Genomic DNA, 27,922 nt, shown 5'->3' with positions numbered 1-27,922 from the left:
CATGAAAAAACGCATCATGTGTTTTTGCATGCGCTTGCGTTTTTTATGCGCATTCGTTATCTAGATTTTAAACCAGTGTCTACACATGTTTACTCGTAAAACGCATGCGTATACAAATGCAGGCGTACGCATATCCATATCCATGCGCACGCCTGCGTTCCCATAGACTGTAATGCGTTGTTATGATGCATTCCGTGTGCAAGCGAACGCATGCGTTTTTTTGACGCCTTTGGGCGGACCCAAAAATGCAACAGGTTGCGTCTGATGCGTCTAGATGCACACCTTGAAAAACCGCATGCGTACGAAAACGTAGACGAACGCATGCAAACGTAAGACCATGATACGCCATGTTAAACATAGGTACGCATGACGCACGGATGTGCACGATGCGCTGAGCAAAAAAACGCTAATGTGAAACCAGCCTTATCTGTCTTTTTCCCATCTCCTCAAATGTTCACTTATGACAACAAACTGTTCAGCTCAACCTTTGATGTAGTCATAAATTATTACAGAAGAGCTCAGAAAAATCCAGATAAGAGATACAAATGCCCAATCAGAAGAATCTCACTGATGATTTCTCAGTTGACTCATTCTGCAGTGAAAAATGTGCGGGGAATCAATTCTTATAAAAGATGCACAGAGTAACATTTTGAATGAAACCTACTTGCAAAAATGTTTCTTTTTGGGCAAAATTTAAATTAACAAAAGATTTCACCCAGAAGATGTACAAATTTCTTAAATTCTATGTGTTACGATGGCTAGCTATCCTTCCTGGAGCACGTAGAGCTGTTTGCATCAGGTATAAGTTATTAATAAAATTAAGGACTGGTTAGATTTGTCTTCCTTTTTATTTCTGCAGCAGTGTTGAGTCGACCCACCAGCCCGTCTTTCGTTTGTTATGTCAGAGGAGCCGAGGCCTCCTTATTTACATTTTCCGCACTGGATATTTTTTGCTTGCACAGGACAGGTGTCTCCGCTGGGGATGGATGTGTTTTTCCAGCCTCGGCTCTAGAGTTGTCCGTATAGTTCAGCTCATAGACGTCTTTGTGTCCCACCTTCCTGCAGCTCATACACCCAAGACAAGAGTCCTTGCACCTCACAAAGTCCTTGTAAGTACTCTCGCTGGCAAAGCAGTAAAGTGCCGGATCGGCAACGCTGTTGAAGCTGGTGAGCAACAGCGAGAAGTGATAGACATTGAAGATTTTCGAAGCAAATGAACAGTTTGTCTCAAACAAGCTCCGAATAACCATCAGTATGTGATAGGGGCCGAAGCAGACCAGAAAGATCAGGATGGTGCTGAGGACCAGCTGTTTAATCTGGACCTTCGTCTTTGTCTGCGTCCCTTGACTCTTTCGAATAACCCTGAAAATCCGGCAGTAGGAAAATAACAAGAGAACAATTGGAAATAAGAAGCCGGCAAAGAAGCGGTAATAATTGATATTGTGCTCCCATCTTTTTATGGGATAATGTTCAAAGCAGATAATGTGGCTTTCGGGATCCTTGCTGACCTCCCCGTGTTGGAAGAAGATATAACTAGTCATTAATTCCTTAAGCCAAATGACTATACTGACCACAAGAGCGGCTTTCATAGTCCGGAGCTTGTGGAACCTGAAAGGGTGAACGAGGGCCAAGTATCGGTCCATGGAAATGCAGCACAAGAAGCCGATGCTGATGTAGATGTTTTCATACAGGAGGATCCCACAGATCTTGCACATCAGCTCGTTGTACGTCCAGTTGTCATGTTGGAGGACATATTGAAGCCAGAAGGGCAAAGAGAAAATATACAGGAGGTCCGCCAGGGTTAGGTTCACCAAATAGATCCCCAGTTCGTTCTTGGCTTTGATTTGGAGGTAGCCATAGTACAAGGACAAGAAGTTTGCTGGGAGACCGATGACAAACACGGTGACGTACACCACAGGGAAGAGGGTCTGGTGTATGGTGTGGTCGATGGTGCAAGACGTGATATTGCCCTCTTCTTCAGTTCCATTCTCCATGTCAGAGTCCACCTCACATCAGCATCGCTAGCCCTGGGGATCTCTGTGAAGGACAAAATTAAATTGAGCATAAATTACTGAAATGCCCCCAATAATCGCATCAAAATAAGGAAAAAAATCTCTTCAAGTGTCAAATTTTTACTGTGGATATTGAATGTACGAATCAAGTTTCTTTAATTCCCATTCACTACTCTGACCCCCACCAATCTCGAGAATGGGATTCTTGGGTCCTCTGATACTAGGACCCCTTCATTCTGGGAACCCCTTTTATGATGTCACTGATTTTGACCTTATAATAAGTCAAAAAGTTTGTTCCATTGCATTTAGTTGTGTAAACATTTTTTTTTTCTTGTTTTGTGTTTTTTTTTATTTATTAGTAGTAGAATTTGTGGGAGGACTCGTTTTTTTGTTTTGTCTTTCAGGACAAGCTGTAAATTTTTTGGTAACTTTTTTTTCAAATAATGTATAAGAATGTGGTATTTTTATTTTTTTATTTTTTTTTTAGAAAGGAACTGGCTAAGAAAAATCAGTTCATCATGCATTGGTTTGATTTATTTAACAATTTTTTTTATGTAAGAATCCCAAATATCGGTATACCATTTACATAGTTATTTATTAACTTCAAGGGGTTGTTGCTTTTAAAGGTTATTGCACCAAGGAAATGCAGAGGCCTAAAATTTCAACTGGAGGTGTCATTCAACCTTCCCGGGTCCAGCATTGTCTCTGTGCCTCTGCTTCATTCTTTGTTGATGAGCCGCAGCGGTTATGTAAACGTGAGGTCACCACTGCAGACAATCAACAAAGGGATGGGTTAGTGACAGCCCCATATGCTATTTTAGAATTCTTCAACCTTATGGCACAATTACTATTTAAAAGGGACAACCTCATTCATTATTATTTTTTTTACCTTTTGTCACATTTATTTTTTATTTTATAATGGAGGAGAAGGTGGACTAAACACGGAAAACAAGAATTCACCTACAAGAAAGAATGGTTAATATTTTCTTGTAATTTTTAAGATGAAAAATTACCTGCACTATTCTTGTAATGATATCCAGCAGCAGAAAGAGTTAATATTCTTTTCGTTCTGACTACAGAATTAACTTTTTACCTAATGACTAAGTAAAATAAGCAAATAACTTGCCATCAGGGACAGATCTCTGGGTCGCTGTCCGCAGTCCGAGGCGTTGTTCCCAGAAGAGGCACAAGGAAGGTCCCCTCTGATTGAACCTGACTGTCTTATCGGGCATGATAAGAGTGCCCATCACTTGTTTTATAAGATGTGCTTCTTTTGGCCTCGGTCCTTTGATCTGTACAGAAGGCGGTTGCGTCTTCTATCTATTCTGATACCTGTATATTATTAATCTATTCTTATAGCATTTGCGTTAGCACAGTATTTAGTAATTGCTTCACTTACCTATAGTTTCTTCTCCAGTACCTGTTACCCCTGAGGTTGGGATAAGACTTTGCAGCAGATCCTTTTCTGCATGCACCTATCTACCTCCCACATATAGCACACGTGGTTTCTGTCATAAACCAACAAGTTCCTCTCTAGATGTTTACTTCTTGTCTTGAATCAGATTTTTTTTTTTTTTAAATGTTTCCTGCCCTTATTAACAGAGGTCTCCACCCGCATTAGCCACTCACAATAAAATGACACACATCCTCTGAAGAAAGAATAATCCGAGCTCTTTCTCACCAGTTAATGGGAGATTCCCACTTTAGGGTGTATAATATACAGACTGCGGTGGTATCGGGAGGAAGTAACTTTGCTGGGGGATCCTGTTCTGATCGCTCTTGGGCTGATCCATCCCTTTAGTCTAATTATATTTGACTCAAATAAATCTAAAATATATTCATCAAATCTTGGTTCAAATTTTTTGACTGTATTATGTATACATCGCTAATGGAAACCTTTGTGCAGCACCTTGAAGCAAAATATTCTCCATACTTATAGCCACAAAAAACCCTGTGTGTCGTCTATTTACACAGCCATATACAGCTCTGGCAAAAATTAAGAGACCACTGCAAAATTTTCAGTTTGTCTGATTTTTCTCTTTATAGGTATATTTTTGACTAAAATGTAAATTGCTCTTTTTTTTTAAACTTCTTTATTAGATGATTTGACATATTAATATGCATTCAAATATACATCAGAAACCATACATGATATGCATATATCTTGACAATACAATGTTGCTCTCATCCACTTTCAATTTAACCTTTTGAATGTTACAACAATACTTCACGCCATATACAGAACTAAATTGCTCTTTAATTCTATAAACTACTGACAACATGTCTTCGAATTTCCAAGCACTAAAATTTGTATTTATTTTCAGAAAATGAGAAGAAATGGTCAAAATAACAAAAAAATGCAGTGCTTTCAGACCTCAAATAATGCTAAGAAAACAGGTTCATAATAATTTAGAAATAACAATACTAATGTTTTGACTCGGGAAAAGTTCAGAAATCAATATTATGTGGAATAACCATAATTTTAATCACAGCTTTCATGCGTCTTGGCATGCTTTCCACCAGTCTTTCACAATGCTTTTTCACACTACAAAAATGTAAGCAGTTCTTCTTTGTTTTATGTCTTGTGACTATCCATCTTCCTCTTGATTACATTCCAGAGGTTTTCAATGGGGTTCAGGTCTGGAGATTGGGCTGGCCATGACAGGGATTTGATGTGGTGGTCCTTCATCCACACATTGATTGACCTAGCTGTGTAGCATGGCGCATTGTTCTGCTGGAAAAACCAGTCCTCAGAGTTGGGGAACATTGCCTGAACAGAAGGAATCAACTGCTTCTCCAGGATAACCTTGTATGCGGCTTGATTCCTATGTCCTTCGCAAAGAATAGCCTGCCCAATTCCAGCCTTGCTGAAGCATCCCCAGATCATCACCGATCCTCCACCAAATTTCACAGTGGGTGCAAAACACTGTGGTTTGTATGCCTCTCCAGGTCTCCGTCTAACTATTAGTGTTGGGCAAAGCTGAAAATTAGACTCATCAGAGAAGATTACCTTACTCCAATCCTCTATGGTCCAATCCTTATAGTCTTTGGCAAACTTCAACCTGGGTCTCCTTTGCTTCTCATTGATAAAAGGCTTTTTTCTAGCTTTACATAACTTGAGCCCTGCCTCTAGGAGCCTGTTACGATCTGTTCTTGCCGTGCACGTCACCCAAGCTGCCATTTGCTATTCATTTTGTAGGTCACTTGATGTCATCCTGCGGTTGCTGAATGACATTCGAATAAGATGACTGTCATCCCAGTCAGTGGAGAGTCGTTTTCGCCCTCTGCCGATCTGTAGCTTTGTTGTCCCCATTTCTGCTGCTTGACTTTGTTGTAATGGAATGCCATCTTAGAAATTTTAAGGATGGAGGCAACATGACGCTCACTGTATCCCTCTACTAGTAAAGCCAGAATTGAGCCATTCTATTCCTCACTCAAGACTTATCTTTTCAACTCCTTTGGCATAGTTAAGTTATTTTTTCATTCTTATTACCTTTGGGATATTACTAGCACTTGTTTTGCCATCCAGCTTGTCCTATAGCAAGAGGATTGTGAACACAAAAGCAGGGTTTTTATACTTTCCTTTGTTAAATAAGATTTGGTTCAGGTGATCACCTAATCAGAAGCACATTAAGTAGAATGAGGTGTACTCTGGTTGGAATTCAACTGACACTGGAATGGCTGTCACACATGTAGAGAAGCTGATTTTTATAAGGGTGTGTGCACACACTGCAGATTCTGCTGCGGTTCCGGCCGCTGCGGGTCCGCAGCAGTTTTTGCTGCGGTGTACAGTACCATTATTCCCTATGGGAATAAAAAACCACAGTGCAGACGGTGCGGATTTTTCCGCACGGTTTTTCTGCGGTTTTGAAACCGCAGAATATTGACATGTCAATTCTTTCTGCGGATTCCGCTGTGGTTTGCCATCTCCATTGTGGAGATGAAAAACCGCAGGGCAAAACCGCAGAGCAATCCGCAGGTAAAACCGCAGGTCTTTTGACCTGCAGATTTACCTGCGGATTTTACAAAATCCGCGCGGCCAAATCCGCGCGGCCAAATCCGCAGCTGTGAATCCAGCTCTGGGATGAAATAAACATTTTCTCCAAAACAGCAGCTTGAAGGAAGCAATTTATAGCAGTATTAAGCAGTGGAACTGTGAATGCCGCTCTAAGAGAGCAAAAACATTTGCTAGAAATCAATGGATGCTACTCTGCAAAACTAAAAAGTAATGCTGTGAATCCACCTCTGGGGGGTAAGCTAAGTGCTTAGTAAATGCCACCGCAGGATGGAGGTCTTTGTATTTTAGCTCTGGGAGGAAATAAAACACTTAATAGAAAGCGGTAGCAGCATGGAAGATGTTATACAGCAATGTATTTGTATAACAAATAGTAAAATCTGCAGCACAAACCCTTTCCATAGGCAGCTGTAATCTAACCCCTCAGTGAACTGGCAGTCTGGGTTGTCATGCGCAGGACATATTGAAGTAGTATTTTGGAGTGAATGATAAGAGCATGAAGTGGCGGGAAGAGAAGAAACTAATTACTGTGATAAGATATATTGCAAAGTTTCATATATTTCTTGCACTATTAGTTTGTCAAGTTTGTAGTAACAGCGACCATGAAATCTCTCACATCTGTAAAGTGCCCGGAATGAGATGCCATCTGTCTGCTTGTGTTCCTCTGCTCCCGTGCTCACAGTAAAGGCTTTACCATCGCCATTACACTTTGATCTAATCAATGTAACACTTTTTTTGCTGTCTTCTTTTCAGGCGTTAATGTCACAGGTGTGTCAGGTGTGACAGTCAGTCATCCTGGATCTTGCTGTAGAAGGTCTTTGCGTTTAGCTCAAGCACCTTCTTGATTTTTGCATATGTTATGGAGCGATATCCTTCTCCCTCTAGGACCCAGTCGGATAGTTTGTACCCTGAGGACCCTTGGAGGATTGCTGGCATGACATCCGGGTTGTCTTCTCAAGCTAAGTGTTTCTCCCCCATCAGTCTACCCTTTCTGTCTTTAGTTCTAGTGAGGACTGACTAATTCTTACCTTAACCCCTCCTTATGTAGGGCTTATTGCTAGGGTCAGGCAGGGACTAGGTTCCTGCTCTGCGATAGGTGCAAAACCTATATAGGGACGTTTAAGGCAGACAGGGTGATTTTAGATCTGCCTAGCTCCACTCCCCTCTTTCCTAGTGTTTGGGCTTCCCCTTTTCTCCTTCCGTTGTTGTGCACTTGCTTATCTTTCAGCCAGTGTGACATTAACACCTGTCGTACACTTTTTTAAAAGAAAAAAATATATAAAAAACTGACAATTTTTTTTTTTGTGTTTGTTTTTTCGGTGTTTTTTTTTCTTCTTATAGCTGTCCCCATCTTGGGCCAATAAAAGTTGTCAGGCGAGCTTTAGTCTTTTGTATTCCAAGGTGTCCAGCCAAAGGAATTTCATGAGCAATCCTCAATAATTGTTCTCTAAATAGATAAGGAACCACCAGCCGCTTTTCACAGTACCAAGGTTCTGTAGTATCAGTGGGGAGAGTCTCTTTGTACAGTCTGCTTTGGTCCCAGTATATTCTCTCTTTGTCAGAAGCAGTGGGGAGTTGGTCTGCAAGACATCTGAGCTTCTCTAGACTGACATCTGTCGGCAGGGCCTCCTGGAAGCTCCAACTGTCAGTCTGCAGGCCCTGGTCTAATGTGAGTGCCAGTCTCTGGTCTGAAGCTGAGTCTTCAGTGTCGTTATCAGGGACCTTGGTGGGTCTGCCATTTGAGGAGGCTCCTGGGCCATAGCTTGGCCCTCCTGTTCTGGCAGTTCTGTCTGAGACTCATCCTCTAATCTATGGGGTTGAGTGTGAACCGCAGCCTGACTCTGGGTCACAGCGGCCACATACGTACATTCCTGTGCATTGGTACAATTTCCCTCCTCACACGGAATCTCATGTGGGTCACTTGCTGCCACCTTCTCTGTAGCATTTACTTGCAAGGGAGGGATATAGTGGGACACCATCCTCCCCGTCTGTGCCTAGCAACACATTGGTGGGAATAGTCTCTGATACTCCCACTTCTCTCAGTCCTTTCCCTGCTCCCCAGTCCAGGTAGACACGGGCCATGGGCACGGCAGGGCTGACCCATCCAATCCCGGTTATAGGCATAGTCTTTCCTGGCATTATATCTGCAGCGGTTACCATTGTTGGACACACCAGAGTCACCTCTGCCCCAGTGTCTCTGAGACCAATGGTGACTTTATTGCCAACAGTGACAGATTGACAGTTTTCATTGGTCCTCACATCAGAGCCGGCCACAAAGAGGACAGCAGGTGGGGACCAAGACGGCTTTGTGGTTGTAGTTGGGCATTTCTCCCTATCAGGGCAGACAGCGCTAACATGTCCTACTTTGTTGCAGGAGGAAGCTTCGGCATGCATCGCCTAAAGAATGTCTATTCCCCCGGGACCCCATAGGAGGTGGGCTTGGACAGCACTGGTGATCAGCCCGCAGAGGGAGAAGGGTCCCCGTTTGGCTTACCTTCCTTCCAGCTGAATCCCGATGGCTTCCGCACCTCAGGCATCCTGTTAGCCACGTAGCAGTCAGCAATCTTTGCAACCTGATCCGCAGTTTGTGGCTCCCGATCACACACAAATTGTCGTACATCCGTGGGGCACATATGAAGAAATTGATCCTTGACCATAAGATCTGTTAAGTCCTCAAAACTGTTAACAGAAAGTCCCCTGAGCCATTGGTGGAACGTGGTCCTCAACGTGCTCACAACATCCGCATAGCTGTCATTTGAGCCACGTTGTAGATTCCGGAACTTTCTCCGATACACTTCTGGGGTTAGGTTGTACTTCCTGATCAGGGCCTCTTTTATTGCCTCATAGTTCCCATCTAGCTCTGGTGGGAGGCCAGCAAAAACTTCCATAACTTTGCATCTCAACCCTGGGGTTAGATACTGCGCCCACTGCTCATGGGGTAGATGGCAGATTCTTTCAAACCCCCGAAGGAAAGTATCTAAGTCCGTATCCTTCTCCATCACAGGGAAGTTTTCCAGATGTGATCTCCTTGGATTAATGTCTTGGAAGGGGGTCAGCTGGGGACTGTTACCTGTTGTGAATTCGCTTTCTGGTCTACCTCTGGTTACTACTGAAGGTAGTGGAGCTGGTCAAATTGACAGAGGGGTTGCGAGTTCTGTTTCTTGGCTCCCTCTGGTCATTACTGGAGGTAATGGAGCTGATCTGATTAACAGAGGCTTGCCACCTGATAATGAGGACGACGATTGGAGATCTGGGGTTTCAGACTGGGATTTAAGACAGCCGACTCCCTCTATCCCTGCTCGTGATTTCCTTCCTGCCTCCTGAGGTCTTAGTTTCCAGCTGAGTCCCTGCATGTTCAGCTAAGTGTTCATTTGCTATTTTGTTTACATTTGATCTGGTTTTGTCTATTTCAGTTTTGTGTGGGTCAGCCAGCTCCGGCTGGGGCTGTGCTGAATCACCATCCATATGTTACTGCTTGTGCCAGTTTGTTTTTGTCCCTTATTAGATTGGCCTCTTTTTGCTCTGCTTTCAGAATATACCAGAGTACTGATATAGTGGGCGAAGTCGTGCAACTTCAGTATTTTTTGCATCAGACGTGTTGGACTTTTTTGCAGGGTTTTTTGCGTGATTGCAGACAGTGTCTTTCCTTTCCTGTCTAGTCAGTGTGGGCCCCATCGTTTGCTCAGTCTATTTTCCTACCTGCGCTTGTGTTTTCATCTTGTCTCACCGACAATATATGTTTGGGGGCTATCTATTCCTTTGGGGTCTGCTCCGGGGCAGTTTAGATTTCCCCTTTCTTGCTTTAGGCTTAGTTAGCTCTCCGGCTGTGCCGAAGCGTCTAGGATCATCGTAGGCACGCTCCACGGCTACTGCTAGTTGTGTGGATAGGATCAGGGGTCTGCAAACCGCTTAGTTACCAACCTCTCTGGTTTTCTGTGGCTTAGTTTGGGCTTGCTCTCCTCCTCGGTGACCCAATCATAACAGAATCACCAGCCACCCGCAGACTCTAGGGTGCTCAAAAGAAGGAAAGAATTGTAAAAAAAAAAAAAAAAAAGTGTCAGAATTTTTTTATATTTTTTTTTTCCTCTTTTTCTCTGGGGCCGTAGGAGGATTTTTTCTTTAATGGAGATTAAGCAATTGTCCGATCGGGTTGAGCAGCTCGCTGCTGAAGTTCGGGGAATTTCTGCCTTTCTCGCTCAGTCATCTGCTGTTGAACCAAAAATCCCTACTCCTGATGTGTTTTCTGGGGATCGGTCTAAATTTTTGAATTTTAAGAATAATTGTAAACTATTTCTTGCCTTGAAGCCTAACTCATCGGGGAGCTCTGTGCAGCAGGTTAAAATTGTCATCTCCCTGCTGCGCGGCGATCCCAAGGATTGGGCTTTTTCTCTGACACCTGGAGATCCTATTCTGACTAATGTGGATGCATTTTTTCAAGCCTTGGGGTTGTTGTATGATGAACCTAATGCTATTGATCAAGCTGAGGAAACCTTATTGGCATTGAACCAGGGTCAGGATTCTGCAGAGTTATATTGTCAAAAATTCCAAAAGTTGGCGGTCCTTACTAAATGGAATGACGATGCCCTAGCAGCTCTCTTTCGGAAGGGTTTGGCAGAAACCGTAAGATGTTATGGTGGGATTTCCTGTTCCCTCTGGTCTTGACGATTCTATGTCATTGGCCATTGAAGTTGATGGGCGTTTACGTGAACGTAAAACTACACGAGAGGCGTGGCCACCTTTTGAACGAACGTCTGTACCCATGCAATGTGATAGGGTTTTGTCTAGGGTGCAACGTCAGGAGTTTAGAAGGTCTAATAAGCTGTGTTTTTTCTGTGGAGACTCCTCTCATACTATTTCTGTCTGCCCTAAACGAGAAAAACGTTTTGCTCACACATTTTCTGTGGGCAGTGTACAGCCTAAGTTCCTTTTGGCAATTACTCTGATCTGCTCCTTGTCTACATTTTCCGCTAAGGCTTTTGTTGATTCAGGAGCAGCTTTGAATCTGACGGATTGCTAAACATTGTGGTTTTCCCATGGTACCCCTGTGGACTCCTATCCCTTTGAGGGGTATTGATGCTACTCCTTTGGCGGAGAATAAACCCCAGTTTTGGACCCAGGTGATAATGCGGGTCGCCCCGGACCACCAAGAAAATTGTAAATTTTTGGTGTTGCACAATTTGCATGATACTATTGTTCTGGGGTTTCCCTGGTTGCAAACTCATAATCTTGTTTTGGATTGGAAATCTGTGTCTGTGGTGAGTTGGGGTTGTCAATGTGTTCTTAGTGACACTCCTGTTTTCTCCACCTCTCCCCAGTCTCATGATATTCCTGATTATTTGGCTGATTTTTCTGATGTATTTAGTGAGAGTAAGTCTGCGTCTTTGCCTCCTCATAGGAGTTATCACTGTTCAATTGAGGTAATGCCCGGGTGTAAATTTCTCAAGGGTCGGCTTTTCAACTTATCGGTACCCGAACATGATGCTCTGCGATCTTATATGAAGGAGTCGTTGGAGAAGGGTCATATTAGACCATCCTCTTCACCTTTAGGTGCTGATTTTTTTTTTTTGTGGCCAAGAAAGATGGTTCAAAGGCCTTGTATTGACTATCGTTCCCTTAACAAAATCACTGTTAAATATCAGTACCCGTTACCCCTGATTTCTGAATAATTTTCCAGAGTTAAAAGTGCCTGCTGGTTTACCAAGCTTGACCTCAGGGGGGCGTATAATCTTATTCGCATCAAGCATGGGGATGAATGGAAGATGGCGTTTAATACTCCGGAGGGACATTTTGAGTACCTGGTGATGCCTTTTGGGCTCACTAATGCCCCTTCTGTCTTCCAATCTTTTATGAACGATATTTTCCGGGACTTTGTGGATAAGTTTTTGATCATTTATCTGGATGATATTTTGATCTTTTCCAGTGATTGGGATTCTCATGTGGAACATGTCCGGACTGTGTTCCGGATTTTGAGGGAAAATTCCCTGTATGTTAAGGGATCGAAGTGCCTCTTTGGTGTGCAGAGGATTTCATTTTTGGGATTCATTTTGTCCCCGTCGGCTATTGAAATGGACCCGGCCAAGGTACAGGCCATTTATGATTGGGTACAGCCCACTTCTTTGAATGCTCGCCATAAGTTTTTCGGTGTTGCTAATTTCTACCGTAAATTCATAAGTAATTTTTCTGGTATTGTCAGATCACTGACTGATCTGACCAAAAAGGGCGCTGATGTGTTGAATTGGTCTCCAGAGGCAGTCTCGGCATTTCAGGAGCTTAAGCGGAGATTCACTTCTGCTCCGGTTCTACGGCAACCTGATATCTCACTCCCATTTCAGGTGGAGGTAAATGCTTCTGAGATTGATGCAGGAGCCGTTTTGTCTCGAAAAAAATCCTGTGACTTCTAAAATGAATCCCTGTGCCTTCTTTTCTCGAAAATTCTCCCCATCTGAACGTAACTATGACGTGGGGAATCAGGAATTGTTGGCCATGAAATGGGCATTTGAAGAGTGGAGACATTGGTTGGAGGGAGCTAGACATCAAGTTGTGGTCCTCACCGACCACAAGAATTTGATTTATCTTGGATCGGCCAAACGCTTGATTCCTAGACAGGCTAGGTGGGCCTTGTTTTTCATGCGGTTTAATTTTGTGGTCTCTTTTCTTCTGGGCACTAAGAATGTTAAGGCGGACGCCCTTTCTAGAAGTTTCTTTGCAGATTCTCTTATTGTGACCGAGCCTACTACCATTCTAAATGAGGGTGTAGTTTTTTCCGCCATCTCACCCGATTTGAGACGTGCCCTGGAGGAATTTCAGGAGGACAAACCTGTTAGGCCTCTTTCACACTTCCGTTTTTGACAATCAGTCAAGATCTGCCAAATTTGAAAAAAAACGGATCCGCCATTTTTCTTTGCGGATCTGTTTTTTTCCCCATTGACTTTCATTATTGGCGGATCCTGACTGATTGCCGTCCGTTGCATCCGTCTTTGTGAGGATCCGCCACAATATTAGTGTCCGTCAACATCCTCAAAGATTTCCAAATGGAGCTTGCAACGTTTTTTTGGCCGGCGGATCCTCCAGACACTGAATTAACCCCAAATTCTGTCAGGGTGTCGGACAAAAAAAAAATTCATTCTCTCTCTCTCCTTCCCGGCCAGCAGTTACGTTAAATTTCCTCATTTTCAGGATCCGTCTAAAAACAGATCCTGTGCCATCCGTTCACATCAGTTGAGAACAGATCCGCTTGTCTGCCTTTTTGGCGGATTATAACTGATGTGTGAAAGAGGCCTTAGGTGTCGGATTCCTGCAGCTGCACAGTGGGAATCCAGAGCCATACATCCAGCAGTCTCCCATTCCTTTCCGACCGCTCAGGGACCTGCACAGCAATCTCGGCGATCCAGGCGCCCTGCTCAGACCAGCTCTCTGGGTCTGGATGTTGCTGCCACCTCTGGACCAGCAATGGTAGCGCAACCTGCTTTTCAGGAAACCACTCCAGAGGCTAAGTCCTCTCGCCGCGCTACTGGGCATGCCCACGAGACAATCTCCCAGTGGAAATCAGGGGTCACGTGCTCAGGTCCTTGTCCTGATCTGATTGGCCCATCTCAGAGGTCTGGAAGGTCCCGGAAGCGCATGGCTATAAAAGGCCCGAATGGCCGCTCGCCCATGCGCTAGTATAGACTATACTTGCTATGTGTGAATGGTGATGGATGTATGATTCTGGTGACTGACCCATTATGAAACTCCTTCCCTCTGATATTACGCATGTGGATAGGGAATTAGAGTTAGTCAGCGCCAGTCAGTGGCAAGCCATACGCCACAGTGCATACCGCACCGCTGCACTAGCGTTCGATAGTGTGATGCCTCACGGCACTGTCGTACAGCGGCAGTAGTTACCACCGCGCTGCAGTTAGCAGCACTTACTGGCGTCAGCGGTAGCGACACCGTACGCACGGTAGGTCAAGACGGACACCGACCTCTGCCTTGGGCCGTGTCCTGTGACCATATACCGTGTGTGCACGCCAGCTGAGACCTGTGAAGTTAACAGGTTCGGCGTTTATGCTTTATTTGTACTAAAGTACCTCTGTGAGTTTAACAGAGTCCGCTCTGCGCACCTCGGGTGACGTTTAACCCGAGCGCAGTATACCGCCATATAGCGAGTCTGCCATTACTCAGCAGCGGTTGTTACACCTACTGCACGGTGGACCCCGGGCGGTGAACACACTTCCTATTATTTCTATTTAGTGCGTTCCGCCGTCCCTAACAAAACCTGAACGTTGCCCTATGGAAAAATTGTATGTCCCTGACCAGTGGAGGAAGAGAGTAATGTCTGAAATTCATTTCTCCGCGTTGGCTGGTCATCCAGGTATTTTTGGTACCAGAGATTTGGTGAGTCGGTCTTTTTGGTGGCCTGCCTTATCTCGTGATGTCAGGAATTTTGTGCAGTCCTGTGGGACTTGTTCTTGGTCCAAACCCTGTTCTCGTTCTATTGGGTTGTTGATGCCCTGCCGGTGCCCAGGAGGCCATGGACCCATATCTCAATGGATTTTATTTCCGATCTTCCTGTCTCTCAGAGAATGACTGTTATCTGGGTGATTTGTGATAGATTTTCTAAGATGATCCATCTTGTACCACTCCCAAAGTTGCCATCTTCTTCTGAGTTGGTGCCCTTGTTTTTACATCAGGTGGTTCGGTGGCACGGGATTCCTGAGAACATTGTGTCAGACAGAGGAGTCCAGTTTGTTTCCAGATTTTGGAGAGTTTTTTGTTCCAAACTGGGAATTCAGTTATCTTTCTCCTCTGCATTTCATCCTCAGACCAATGTGCAGACTGAGAGAACAAACCAGACTTTGGAGTCCTATTTGAGATGTTTTATATCTGCTGATCAGGATGGCTGGGTCTCATTTTTGCCCTTGGCCAAATTTGCGCTAAACAATAGAGCTTGTTCTGCCACTTTGATGTCGCCCTTTTTCTGTGACTTTGGGTTTCATCCTCGATTTTCTTTTTTTCTTTAGGGCTGGTGGAATCTTCGACCTGCCCAAGTGTGGACACTGTGGTAGAGAGAATGCGGCAGATTTGGGAACAAGTGGTGGATAAGTTATACCCTCTCTCAGGAAAAAGCCCAACGGTTTTCCAACCGGCATAGGACCATTGGTCCCCGGTTTAAAGTGAGTGATATGGTTTGGTTATCGTCAAAGAATATTCCTATGAAGGTTGTCTCTCCAAAGTTCAAGCCAAGATTCATTGGACCTTATAAGATTTTGGAGATCCTTAATCCTGTTTCTTTTCAATTGGCTCTTCCAGTTACGTTTAAGATCCATAACGTGTTTCATAAATCTCTGTTGAAGAGGTTTGTGGAGGCAGTAGTTCCAATGGCGGTGCTTCCTGACCCTGTATTGGTTAAAGGCAATGTGGAATATGAGGTAAAGAAAATATTGGATTCTTGTATGGCTGGACGGAAACTCCAGTACTTGGTCAAATGGAAGGGTTATGGCCAGGAGAATAATTCTTGGGTCTCTGCTTCTGACATTCATGCCGATAGATTGGTTCGTGCTTTTCACCGGGCCCATCCTGATCGGCCTGGTGGCATGAATGAGGGTTCGGTGACCCCTCCTCAAGGGAGGGGTACTGTTGTGAATTCGCTTTCTGGTCTACCTCTGGTTGCTACTGAAGGTAGTGGAGCTGGTCAAATTGACAGAGGGGTTACGAGTTCTGTTTCTGGGCTCCCTCTGGTGGTTACTGGAGGTAATGGAGCTGATCTGATTAACAGAGGCTTGCCACCTGATAATGAGGACGACGATTGGAGATCTGGGGTTTCAGACTGGGATTTAAGACAGCCGACTCCCTCTATCCCTTCTGGTGATTTCCTTCCTGCCTCCTGAGGTCCTAGTTTCCAGCTCAGTCCCTGCATGTTCAGCTAAGTGTTCATTTGCTATTCTGTTTACATTTGATCTGGTTTTGTCTATTTCAGTTTTGTGTGGGTCAGCCAGCTCTGGCTGGGGCTGTGCTGAATCACCATCCATATGTTACTGCTTGTGCCAGTTTGCTTTTGTCCCTTATTAGATTGGCCTCTTTTTGCTCTGCTTTCAGAATATACCAGAGTGCTGATATAGTGGGCAAAGTCGTGCACCTTCAGTATTTTTTGCATCAGACGTGTTGGACTTTTTTGCAGGGTTTTTTGCGTGATTGCAGACAGTGTCTTTCCTTTTCCGTCCTGTCTAGTCAGTATAGGCCCCATCGTTTGCTCAGTGTATTTTCCTACCTGCGTTTGTGTTTTCATCTTGTCTCACCGACAATATATGTTTGGGGGCTATCTATTCCTTTGGGGTCTGCTCCGGGGTAGTTTAGATTTCCCCTTTCTTGCTTTAGGCTTAGTTATCTCCTCGGCTGTGCCGAGGCATCTAGGATCATCATAGGCATGCTCTACGCATGATTTGTGACTGGACCATGGTGACTCTACCAATGAATACATTATTTTTCTCTGAAAACTCTTTGTGTATCCTTTCTCGTAGATAGTGTCAAGCTGCAATTGGCATCTTCCCTTCAAAGGCACTATGAGGTGTGAAATGTTACCACTGCCTTTCTCAGGATAACATATGTTGGGAACTTTGTGAAGAGCTGCAGTCTAAGAACAGATACTAATTTACTGCCGGTCATACATACATATACATACATACATATTTCACTACAGGGGGTACTGTCACGGGTGTGTCAGGTGTGACACAGTCCTTCCGCCTCCAGCTGTAGAAGGTCTTTGCGTTTAGCTCAAGTACCTTCTTTTTAATTTTTGCATCTCTGTTATGGAGTGATATCCTTTTCCCTCTAGGACCCAATAGTTACCTCCTCCTTTTGCTGCTAATCACACACTTGTGCTGAAGGTTTAAATACATTCAGTTGCTGCAGCATAGTGTCGGTGTTAGCTCATACTTGCCTCAGTCTTGTTGGAAGTTCTAGCGGTCGGGTAGTTTCTTCCCTGAGGTCCCTTGGAGGAATGTTGGCGTGACATCTCGGTTGTCTTCTCAAGCTAAGTGTCCCCCCCATCCGTCTTCCCTCTTTGTCTTTAGTTTTAGTAGGGACTGTCTAGTGCTTACCCCATCCCCTCCCTATGTAGGAATGTAGGACTTATCGCTAGTGTCAGGCAGAGATTAGATTCCTGCATGACGATAGGTGCAGAACCTATATAGGGACGTTTAGGGCAGACAGCGAGATTTTAGATCTGCCTAGGGGGTCTCCACTCCCCTCTTTCCTAGTGTTTGGGCTTCCCCTTCCCGATGTTGTGCACTTATCCTTCACCCAGCATGACAGTTAATGTTCATGTAAGCAGATGTTGGCGTTGTGTGTGTAATGCTCTCTGCATATACCTCCATGGGTGAATAGATGCAAACTAACTAATAGCCGACGTTCATCTAATAGTTTTAAGAACTACATGTCCCAGCAAGATGAGATGTATTAACTACAGTCACTGTAAGGAATGGGAGCAGGGATGGACATATGTAGGGGTCATGTGTAGTAGGCTTCAAGTTTACAAGGAACCATGGAGGAACAGTCAGCGCCGTTACTTGGCTAACACCCTTCTTCATGGGGCCACCCCTGCCGCCCCCTCCTGGTCCTGGACGGTGGAGCTGCTGCTTCATCTGCCTAGAGTCATCTCTGATATCGTGCATATCTAAGAGGCTCGGTGTGATCCTTCATCCACCGCTTGCATATAGGCCTCCTGTAGGGGAAGTTTTTGCTCCTCCTGAGAACTGTTTTGTTTATGGCCGTAGCCACACAGACACCCGTAAATGTGCACAGAACTTATAGTGCAGGAGCGTTGTGTTCCTATCAGGGACCTCGCCTATGTTTTAATATGTTTCTGATATCATGGTCTCTTCTCCCCTTAGGAATTTGGTTTCTCCCACCTAGCACTAATCTGAAAATTCACATATTTGTAAGCTAAGCCAAAAAAGCTCAGAAGAATGGTGACTTATTGCTGAAGGTAAAGGATTAACACTAAAGAGTCATCACTATTATTACACCACTTGACCTCCCTACAGATCTGCTGAACATTGCAGCACCCTCTCTACATCCTGATCGATATTTCAGATATACTGCAGAATATTGCATCACTGATCTCTCTAGAGATTCTGTTGAACATTGCTCCACTGCTTCCTGACAATGATATATCCTGCAGGTTATTACACCCCTGACCTCGCTAGAAATCTGCAGACACTTAAAACATCCTTTCTATCGCCTAACAGATACAAATGAATATAGTCTGCAGATTACTGCAGAACTGACCTCTAGAAATCTGCAGAGCATCGCTCTGCTCCCTATGCTCCTCACCCTATCATTTAGATAAACGGATCCATAAATCTGTGGTATAACACCCAGACTCCTTCATAGATGTGAGCACAGACGGTGACATCACTGGCAGTCAGACCCGTGTCTCCGGCAATCAATTTTTTACTTGACTTTCGGGTAATATTAATCTATTTCCAAATAAAAAGGAGTTAGTGAGACACTAGCGCTAGACACGATGAAAAACTACCCAGCTGCCTGGTTTGGTAAAAAACTACCAGCCATTGCTTGAAAAGTGTATAAAGAGTTAAACAAGTCCAAATGCCACTTCGGGCAGACTAGGGTGTGCACATATAGTATAAGGTGAGACTGGTGATCAGATGAGGTCCCTAGTAGATAGTAGCCAAAGTAATTGCTCAGTAGATTGGTGTAACAGGTGTAATTCATGCATAATATATATAAATATGTGTGACAAGATAATCTTGGGAAAGGAAGGTGTTTTACCAGCTGTTAAGGAGTAGAAGATGTGCTGTCTTTGGTCCTTGGGAGTGGTGAGAGGAAGTGCTGTGATGCACTAGTCCTGCTGCTGTGTCACTGTGAGAGATGTGTGAAGTCCATTATCACTGATCCTGGGAGCAAAGTGAGAAGGTGCCATGGTGCACAGATTCCGTTGCTGGATACCAAGGGATCGCAGGGTATCAAGCTGGTCCAGGAGGTGAGTACTTGCTGGTGGGAGTAGGTAAGACGATCAAAGTGCAGCACCTCCTGGACCAGCTTGATACCCTGCGATTCCTCGGTATCGAGCAACAGGATCTGTGCACCACAGCACCTTCTACCCTTGCTCCCAGGATCAGAGATAACGGACTTCACGCATCTCCCACAGAGCAATTACAAATATTTTTATTGAATAGTTTATAAATGAAATTACTTTTCAACCTTAGGTAAGCAATCATACTTTTTAGTGCTGCGTTTGACCTTCCACTGATTGATATAAAAATTTGAGATTTCCAGAAGCTGACCAATCACACACCATAAGGTGATGGCATTTCCTAAGGACTAGAAAGACTCGCAACTGAATAGTTGTTGGTTAGGTTATGCTTAAAAACATCGATACACTTTATATTAAATGGAATCTGTCACCTAATTTTTGACCTATAGCTGCAGCCACCGCCATCAGGGGCCTTATCTACAGCATTCTGTAATGCTGTAGATAAGCCTCGATGTAACCTGAAAGATAAGAAAAACGAGTTAGATTATACTCACCCGGGGGTCCAGTCCGATGGGTGTCGTGGTCCGGTCTGGTGCCTCCCATCTTCTAGCGATGACGTCCTCCTCCTTGCTTCTGCCGCGGCTCCTTCACAGGTGTACTTTATCTGCCCTGTTGAGGGCAGAGCAGGGTACTGCAGTGCGCAGGCGCCGGGAAAGGTTAGCGAGGTCCGGCGCCTGCGCACTGCAGTACTCTGCTCTGCCGTCAACAGGGCAGATAAAGTACACCTGCGCAGGAGCCCCCCCCCCAGTGAGTATAATCTAACTTGTTTTTCTTTTCTTTCAGGTTACGTCGGGCTAATCTACAGCATTACAAAATGCTGTAGATAAGCCCCTGATGGCAGAGGCCGCAGCTTATAGGCCAAAAATGAGGTGACAGACTCCCTTATCTCCTCCAACATCTATGTTAATATTACACGTTATTGGGAACCTATCACTTTGCGTTTTACATTCACTCTTCTCGATTTTCCTTTTTATCTGACATTTTTGCTTGTATTAGTTTTTTTTACACATTTATCGATTTTTCACCTAATAGTTTTTCTATTTCTCTTTCCGCCATCTCTCATTTACTGCACAGTCATGTGTGGTTTGTCCTCTATTCTCACACATTCCTTCCAGTTTGTGTTTTGTTACCTCTCTCTTCTTTCCAAGCAATGTGTCCCCCTCATCTTTTATTGTGACCCATCTATGCTGCTCCACAGCTGTCCTGTCACTTTTTATTTCCATATTTTTTAATATCTTTTTAATGTAAGCACTGTACCTTTTCTGCTATATTAAAGCTTAAAACCTAAATAAGTTGAACCTTGTATGCTCTAGAGCAGTGGTCCCCAACCTTTTTTGCACCAGGAACCGGCTTCAAGCAAGACCATTCTTCCATGGCCCGGCAGGGCGGGGATGGAGGTGTGACAGAGGCGGGGCTTTGGTCATAAGGGGGCGGGGCTATGGACTTGGTTGTAGTTTAGCAGTGCATAGTTATCATTTAATTATAACATTTATAATGTGACTCAACTCACCATAGGTTTTGAATGAGTGGGAGTACCTGGCTTGTTTCTCTGTTTCAGTGGGAGCACTGGGCTACTTCTACTGATGACCATCACTGCTAATGATGATTGGAACCTACAAGGAAATGGAGCATTGAGCACTTAAGAAAAATTGTACTGGAGTTCTGTACATGCTGATTATTTTCTAATCATCAGAAAATGTATGTGTGGTTCCCCCCGTCCTGTCCAGCTCTGTGTGGCTCCCCCTGTTGTATGCATGGCTCCCTTGTCCCATCCTTGTATACATGGCTCTGCTCCCATCCTCCCATCTTTGCATACATGGCTCCGCTCCCACTCTCCCATCCTGTGTACATGGCTCCCATCCTGTATGCATGGCTCTGCTCCCACTCTCCCAGCCTGTATATATGGCTCCCCTGTCCCATCCTGTATACATGGCTCCCCTCCCACTCTCCCTCCCTTGTATATATGGCTCTGCTCCCACTCTCCCTCCCCTGTATACATGGCTCCGCTCCCACTCTCCCATCCTGTATGCATGGCTCTGCTCCCTCTCTCCCATCCTGTATACATGGCTCCCCTGTCCCATCCTGTATACATGGCTCCCCTCCCACTCTCCCTCCCTTGTATATATGGCTCCCCTCCCACTCTCCCTCCCTTGTATATATGGCTCCCCTCCCACTCTCCCTCCCTTGTATATATGGCTCCGCTCCCACTCTCCCTCCCTTGTATATATGGCTCCGCTCCCACTCTCCCTCCCCTGTATATATGGCTCCGCTCCCACTCTCCTTCCCCTGTATATATGGCTCCGCTCCCACTCTCCTTCCCCTGTATATATGGTTCCGCTCCCACTCTCCCTCCCTTGTATATATGGCTCCGCTCCCACTCTCTCTCCCTTGTATATATGGCTCTGCTCCCACTCTCTCTCCCCTGTATATATGGCTCCGCTCCCACTCTCCCTCCCCTGTATATATGGCTCCGCTCCCACTCTCCCTCCCCTGTATATATGGCTCCGCTCCCACTCTCCCTCCCTTGTATATGTGGCTCCGCTCCCACCCTCCCTCCCTTGTATATGTGGCTCCGCTCCCACTCTCCCTCCCCTGTATATGTGGCTCCGCTCCCACTCTCCCTCCCCTGTATATATGGCTCCGCTCCCACTCTCCCTCCCCTGTATATATGACTCCGCTCCCACTCTCCCTCCCTTGTATATATGGCTCCGCTTGGCTCCCCCATCATACTTACCCTCACATCGCTGACCTTCCTTCCCGTCGCTGAACTCCCCTCCCTGCATCTCGCGGCGCTTCAGCTCCTGTGCGGAGCGGTCATGTGCTACCACTCATTAAGGTCTATGAATATGGACGCCACGCCTATGGGAGATGAGTGGCGTCCATATTCATGACCTTAAATGAGCGGTACACTTGACCGCTCAGCGCTGGATGAAGCCGCCGCGCCGACAGGGACCGCTAGGTGAGCATCAGCTGCTGCACCGCCGCCGGCTCCCCTTGTGTCCGCGGACCGGCAAGGGCACTGCAACGGCCCAGTGCTGGGCCGCGGACCGGTGGTTGAGGACCCCTGCTCTAAAGAATCCATAGCCTTAGAGTGTATGATCCAGGTGATTGGCAGATAGTAGTAATATTTCCGGTACTCATCGCCCTTGTATTCTGTGAGTAGTGGCAGCGTGTATGAGCGGGGTGTGTGGTCTGTGTCGGCGTGTGATTTATGCTCCCATTGCAGCATAGAACAGAGGTTGAATGCTCGACTGAGAGGATATACATTAACCCTTGCAGGTGCAACCCCAAGTCACTTGATGAGAAGTGGGTATGTGACATACACATTATTGGGAACCTATCGCTTTGCGTTTTACATTCACTCTTCTCGATTTTCCTTTTTATCTGACATTTTTGTTTGTATCAGTTTTTTTTTTACACATTTATCTATTTTTTGCCTAATAATTTTTCTGATTCACTTTCCACCATCTCTCATTTACTGCACAATCATGAGAGAGAGAGAGAATTTTTGCCGCTCCCCGAAACGGCATTTCATAGTTAAAATGCTTCCCGGCATGAAATGCAAATGCAAATGCAATGCAAAATAGCGGACCGTCAAAAAAAAACAACTTTGCAGTGTCCGTCTCATCCGCCCGGGAGACGCCACTAATGTAAGTCTATGGGGGAAAAAATGGATCCGCCCCTTTTTTTGTCGGATCCGTTTTTTCCAAAATTGGCGGATTTTGACTGACGTCAGAAAACGGAAGTGTGAAACAGGCCTTAGCAAACACCTGAGCAGGATTCTTTGGTGTCAGCGCTTAAAACGGTGGTCACGTGAATGCAAGTATGCGATATGCATACTCCCAGCCACATTCCAACAAGACTGTTTCCAGCCTCACTCACTAGACTTGCATTGAGGAAGGCCACTTCCATTTAGTCTAATTGTGGCCGGGAGTATGCCTATTGCATAATTGCGGTCACATGACCGCCGTTCCTGATGCCGACACCAGACAAATCCTCATAGTGTGAAGTGCACGTGATGTAAGGATTGACATAGTGACTACAGACTTGTATTTTAAGACCGGACAATCGCTTTAGGGTGCACTCAGGATCTCTCATTTACATCAGTAGTAAAACTATTTTTTTTTTTGGTTTAAAATGAAAGTAGTGAAATCGACACTATAGGTAGGTCTTTTATGGGCCTAATGTAGAAGTTGTTTCATTTGAGTTATTGGGGGGGGTGGCAGATGAACTTTAACTTAGCAAAGACATAAAACCACACTACAATGCTCAGGTATAAAGTTGTTATATTGGTAGATATGGTTCTCAGCCATCTAAATTTAAAGTTATTCTGATTAACCTTAGAGAAAGTGTCGCTGTTTTAGGAGGATTTTCCTGACATTTTCTGGTCCGTAAACAGCTGACTGTTAGAACACGAGAGAAAAAGCACTACTGTAAAGTATGCATACTACTTCTCAAAATACAGTAATTAAAACCTGTTGAACTTTATTGGCACACAATACAACATAAGAACATAAAAGATAATTAAAAACAATTGTGAGTATACCAACTCAATTGCCCCGTGGATCCAAAATACCTAAGCACACTGTCTTGAAAAAAAAACCCTATTGAGCTGTAGACAAGAGATGAAGTGTTTCTTGAAAATACCGCTCCAGGGAAGGCAGGGGCTATGTATAAGAGTAAAGTGGGTAAGCTCCCAACTGCAGACTTAAAACATAATTAAAAACAATTGTTATGTTCTTATGCTGTATTGTGTATACAATGATGTAGTTCATCAGGTTTTAATTATTTTCAGAAGTAGTTTGCATGTTTTACAGTAGCGCTTGTTTCTCTCGTGTTCTATTGCCCTATTTAACTACTGGTTTTGCACCTCTCTGATATATACTAGTTATAGTAGAGCACCTGGTCTTTTTATCTACCGTAAACAGCTGACAACACAGCAAAGGATCTCACTGTGGAAAGTTATCAGCCAGGAGAAAAAGTACAACATTTCCAAGGTGTCATATAGATTAGTGTAAGGGTGTGCAGATTTATTTAACCGCATTATTTTTATTTTTCCACCCAAAACGATTTACCTTTTTCTTTTCAATAGATTTGTACAAATTATGGGTGACTTTGCAGGTGGAAAAAGTTCTAAAGTGATTCTTATTGTTATAATATTTTTAAAAGACAATAACATGGGATTTTAGGGATTGTATGTGGGGTGTGTAGACTTTTTATATCCACTAAATATACTTGTGAATATATCTAGGTGTCCCCCACAACTTTATAAGAGGCTAAAAAAACTTAACTGCACAATCGATCATAAATATCACAAGGTGAAAGAAAAAAAGCTTCAATCAGGCTGTAGAAATGCATAAAAGATATATTTACAATGGACTTTGGTGCAGTGCAGGCACCGGAGAGATTGCAGGCGCTGGAGGTCAGGAGAGCAGGCTCCAGAGAGTGCAGGCGAGGGAGGTCAGGAGTGCAGGCTTCGGAGAGAGCGCAGGCGCTGGAGGTCAGGAGCGCAGGCATCAGAGAGAGCACAGGCGCTGGAGGTCAGGAGCCCAGGCACCGGAGAGAGCGGAAGCGCTGGAGGTCAGGAGCGCTAGAGAGAGCTGGACAATTGGGACGCCATGCACACTGTGGGAGGACTAAGCGGGCATCACAAGGAGCCAGTGGCATGCGGGAGGGTCAGATTGCGTGCTTCTATGGAGCAGACAGCAGGGGGAGCATGAGTCACTGGTAAAGGGGCAACAACCCACATCACTTTAAAGGGGTTCTTCTAGTTTTTCACAAAAGTCCGTAGTCACTCTGTGACTGCTAGCTCGTGAAACCTCACAGCCTACGCTGGGAGGATTCTCAGGTCCCACCGACGAGACCAGGTGGTCATGTGACCACAAATATGAGATATGCATATTCCCAGCCACATTATGACTAGATGTATGCGTCCTCACTTACTGCAAGTGAGGTACTGGAGAATCCTGACAACGCACGCTATGAGGATTCACAAGTTTGCAGTCACATAGAGTGGCTGCAGACTTGTAGTTTAAGACTGGACAACGCCTTTAATGTAGCCAATGGCTCAGTGCACCATTTCGCCCCTGAATTACAATCCTATACACCTCTACTTATGTTTGACACCACTCACTTTGGCTCTAACCAGAGATCTGTCAGGTTAGAGGTTGAGTTTTGTGTTTCCCTTTTTGGTGCTATAAACTGAACAGGGGAATATAGAGTTGGATTTTCTAGTAGGTAAAGTTGCACTTATTGGTTGTACATGGATCAGCTTCTTACCGTCCTTGTCTCTATTAATAACAGGTTAGGAGCAATGTGCTAATGATCGCAATGATACAGTGCAAGCGCCAACTAATCCACTTATCGCCCCCGAGCTGCCTGATCATGAAAGATTGCTCTGCTCCACTAATATACGCACGGTCAATACCCAGAGCCACTTAGCAAACCAGCCATGTCCTCAGAAGGTGAAAATAGGATGACAGAACCATTTACCCCCCAGTGATCAGGAAGAGAGAGTGAAAAAATGCAGGATTGGGAGAGAGAATTGCTCAGTACAAGTGGACAATGCACAGGACAATCCGGGGATCAACACCGAAACCTACAGAGGAGGGGGTTACAGGTATAGACCTCTGCACAATGTAGTACATGTCACCTGCAGTCCTATGTAACACCACAGATAACACCGCTAACTTCTTGAGTACAGATAATGTAGTAGATGCCACCTGCAGTCCTATGTAACACCTCATATAACACAGAATGATACCTCCCTGAGTACAGACAAATGTAGCAGATATCACCACCATAGAGAACACAGTGATAACTCTGAGGACAGATAATGTAGTAGATGCCACCTGCAGTCCTATGTAACACCACAGATAACACAGTGATAACTCTCTATGTACAGATAATGTAGTAGATGCCACCTGCACTCCTATGTAACACCACATATAACACAGTGATCACTCCCTGAGGACAGATAATGTAGTAGATTTCACCCGCAGTCCTATGTATCACCTCAGATAACACAGTGATAACTTCAACTATATTATCTGTACTTGGGGAGTTATCTGCAGTCCTATGTAACACCACAGATAACAGAGTTAAATAAGTACAGATAATGTGGTGTCTCCTGCAGTCCTATGTAACACCACAGATAACACAGTGATCACGCTTTGAGTGCATATAATTTAGATGTCACATGCAGTCCTATGTAACACCACAGATAACAGTGATAACTCCCTGAGTACAGATAATGTAGTAGATGTCACTTGCAGTCCTATGTAACACTACAGATAACACAGTGATAACTCCCTAAGTAGATAATATAGTAGCTGTCACCTGCAGTACTCATTACTCTGAGTTGCAGTTAATGTAGTAGATGTCACCTGCAGTCCTATGTAACACTACAGATAACAGTGATCACTCCCTGAGTACAGATAATGTAGTAGATGTCACATGCAGTCCTATGTAACATCAGGAGGATGAGCAGTGGGGTAGTATCATTTTTCCTACACATGAACGCTCTGCTGTAAGGAATGTGCATGTGTATGATGAGACCATAATTGACAGACGGCTATCTTCACCCTGTACCCCTATATAAGACCCCTCTCTATTTATATCAGTGTCCTTTCGTCCTGTTTTTCTCTGACCCTGTAGTAAATTCTCATTTCATTTTCTTTTCTGTGCTCCCCATTATGAAGCTTTATCTGGTGGATGATGGAGGTTATAGTCAGTGTGTTTTCACCTCTGAAATCCAGCGCTGGATGATCTGAGAATCTCCCTTCTCTGTCCTGAGTAGCTCCATCTAGCTTTCCCCGTCATCTTCTGTAATCATCCCTTATCTGTCCAGCCCAAGTCTCTCCATCTCCCTCCCTGTCCTGCCTCCGCTCTAGACCCCTCCTCAGGTGTAATGCATGTGTGATCCAGGATCCCAGCACTATTGATTCATCTTCATGTCTTCATGTAGGAAGCCGCTTAACAGCCAGGAAAGGAGACATTGTGTCACCGTCTCAGTTTCTGTGCTCGCTGGTTATTACACATAATGTGCTGTTTATCCTAGTTTATCCTGTGTGGCAGCTCACTAGCGACCACTTAGCAATGTACCAGCGATCCTGACCGCGTCATATCGCTGGTCAGGATCGCCGGTACATCGCTAAGTGTGACAGTACCTTAACAGTAAGGTAATCTTCTCTGATGAGTCTAATTTTCAGCTTTGCTCTACACCTGGTCATCTAATAGTTAGACGGAGACCTGGAGAGGTGTACAAGCAACAGTGTCTTGCACCCACTGTGAAATTTGGTGGAGGATCGGTGATTAAGGTTAATCTTTGCGAAGGACGTATGAATCATGCCACATACAAGGTTATCCTGGAAAAACAGTAGATTCCTTCTGCTCAGTCAATGTTCCCCAACGCTAAGTGTAAGGAGAAGACCCGGAACAGACCTACCTATTCCGTGACGGATCCGGAATTGTCGGGGCTGTCACCCAGGTTTCACAAGGGAAAGCTTAAAGTTCCGGACCGACCTCTGCACCTAGGGGTAGGGGGCGTGGCTAAGATAAAAGGGCCACAGAGCGCGGCAAATCAGTTGGTTGCCGTGGGAATGTGTATCGCGCAGGAGGGCAGTGTCAGGGCTTCTGTGGGGGGCCAAATGCCAGAGTGAGCAAAAACCAGCAGAGGCTAAAAGCTGTTAACAGAGACTGCTGACAATGACGTATCTAGTCCCCGCTGACAACGCTGACCATGAGTGATAGGACGCCCAGTCAGGACATAGAGTTGTGGCCAAAAGTATTGACACCCCTGCAATTTTGTCAGATAATACTCAGTTTCTTCCTGAAAATTATTGCAAACACAAATTCTTT

The 27,922-nt window shown here is 44.8% G+C and overlaps 2 protein-coding genes across 3 annotated transcripts in view; one reads left to right on the top strand and one right to left on the bottom strand.

Annotated features, from left to right (window-relative positions):
- DGLUCY (D-glutamate cyclase) overlaps positions 1-27,922 on the top strand; it is a 227,913-nt gene that overhangs the window by 159,210 nt on the left and 40,781 nt on the right. The window lies entirely within an intron of this gene.
- On the bottom strand, positions 830-26,893 carry GPR68 (G protein-coupled receptor 68). The gene is made up of 2 exons (XM_073578160.1): positions 26,808-26,893; positions 830-2,037 (listed from the first exon to the last, which is right to left on the bottom strand). Exon 2 carries the CDS (start codon positions 1,992-1,994, stop codon positions 897-899), a length of 1,098 nt encoding a protein of 365 aa, XP_073434261.1. The 5' UTR covers positions 1,995-2,037; positions 26,808-26,893; the 3' UTR covers positions 830-896.

This window comes from Dendrobates tinctorius, unplaced genomic scaffold, assembly GCF_039654945.1.
Source record: "Dendrobates tinctorius isolate UK_male_01 unplaced genomic scaffold, ASM3965494v1 ptg000058l, whole genome shotgun sequence".
Lineage (NCBI taxonomy): Eukaryota > Metazoa > Chordata > Amphibia > Anura > Dendrobatidae > Dendrobates > Dendrobates tinctorius.
Note: the sequence above shows the minus strand (reverse complement) of the source record. Positions and strands in the feature narration are given on the sequence as shown.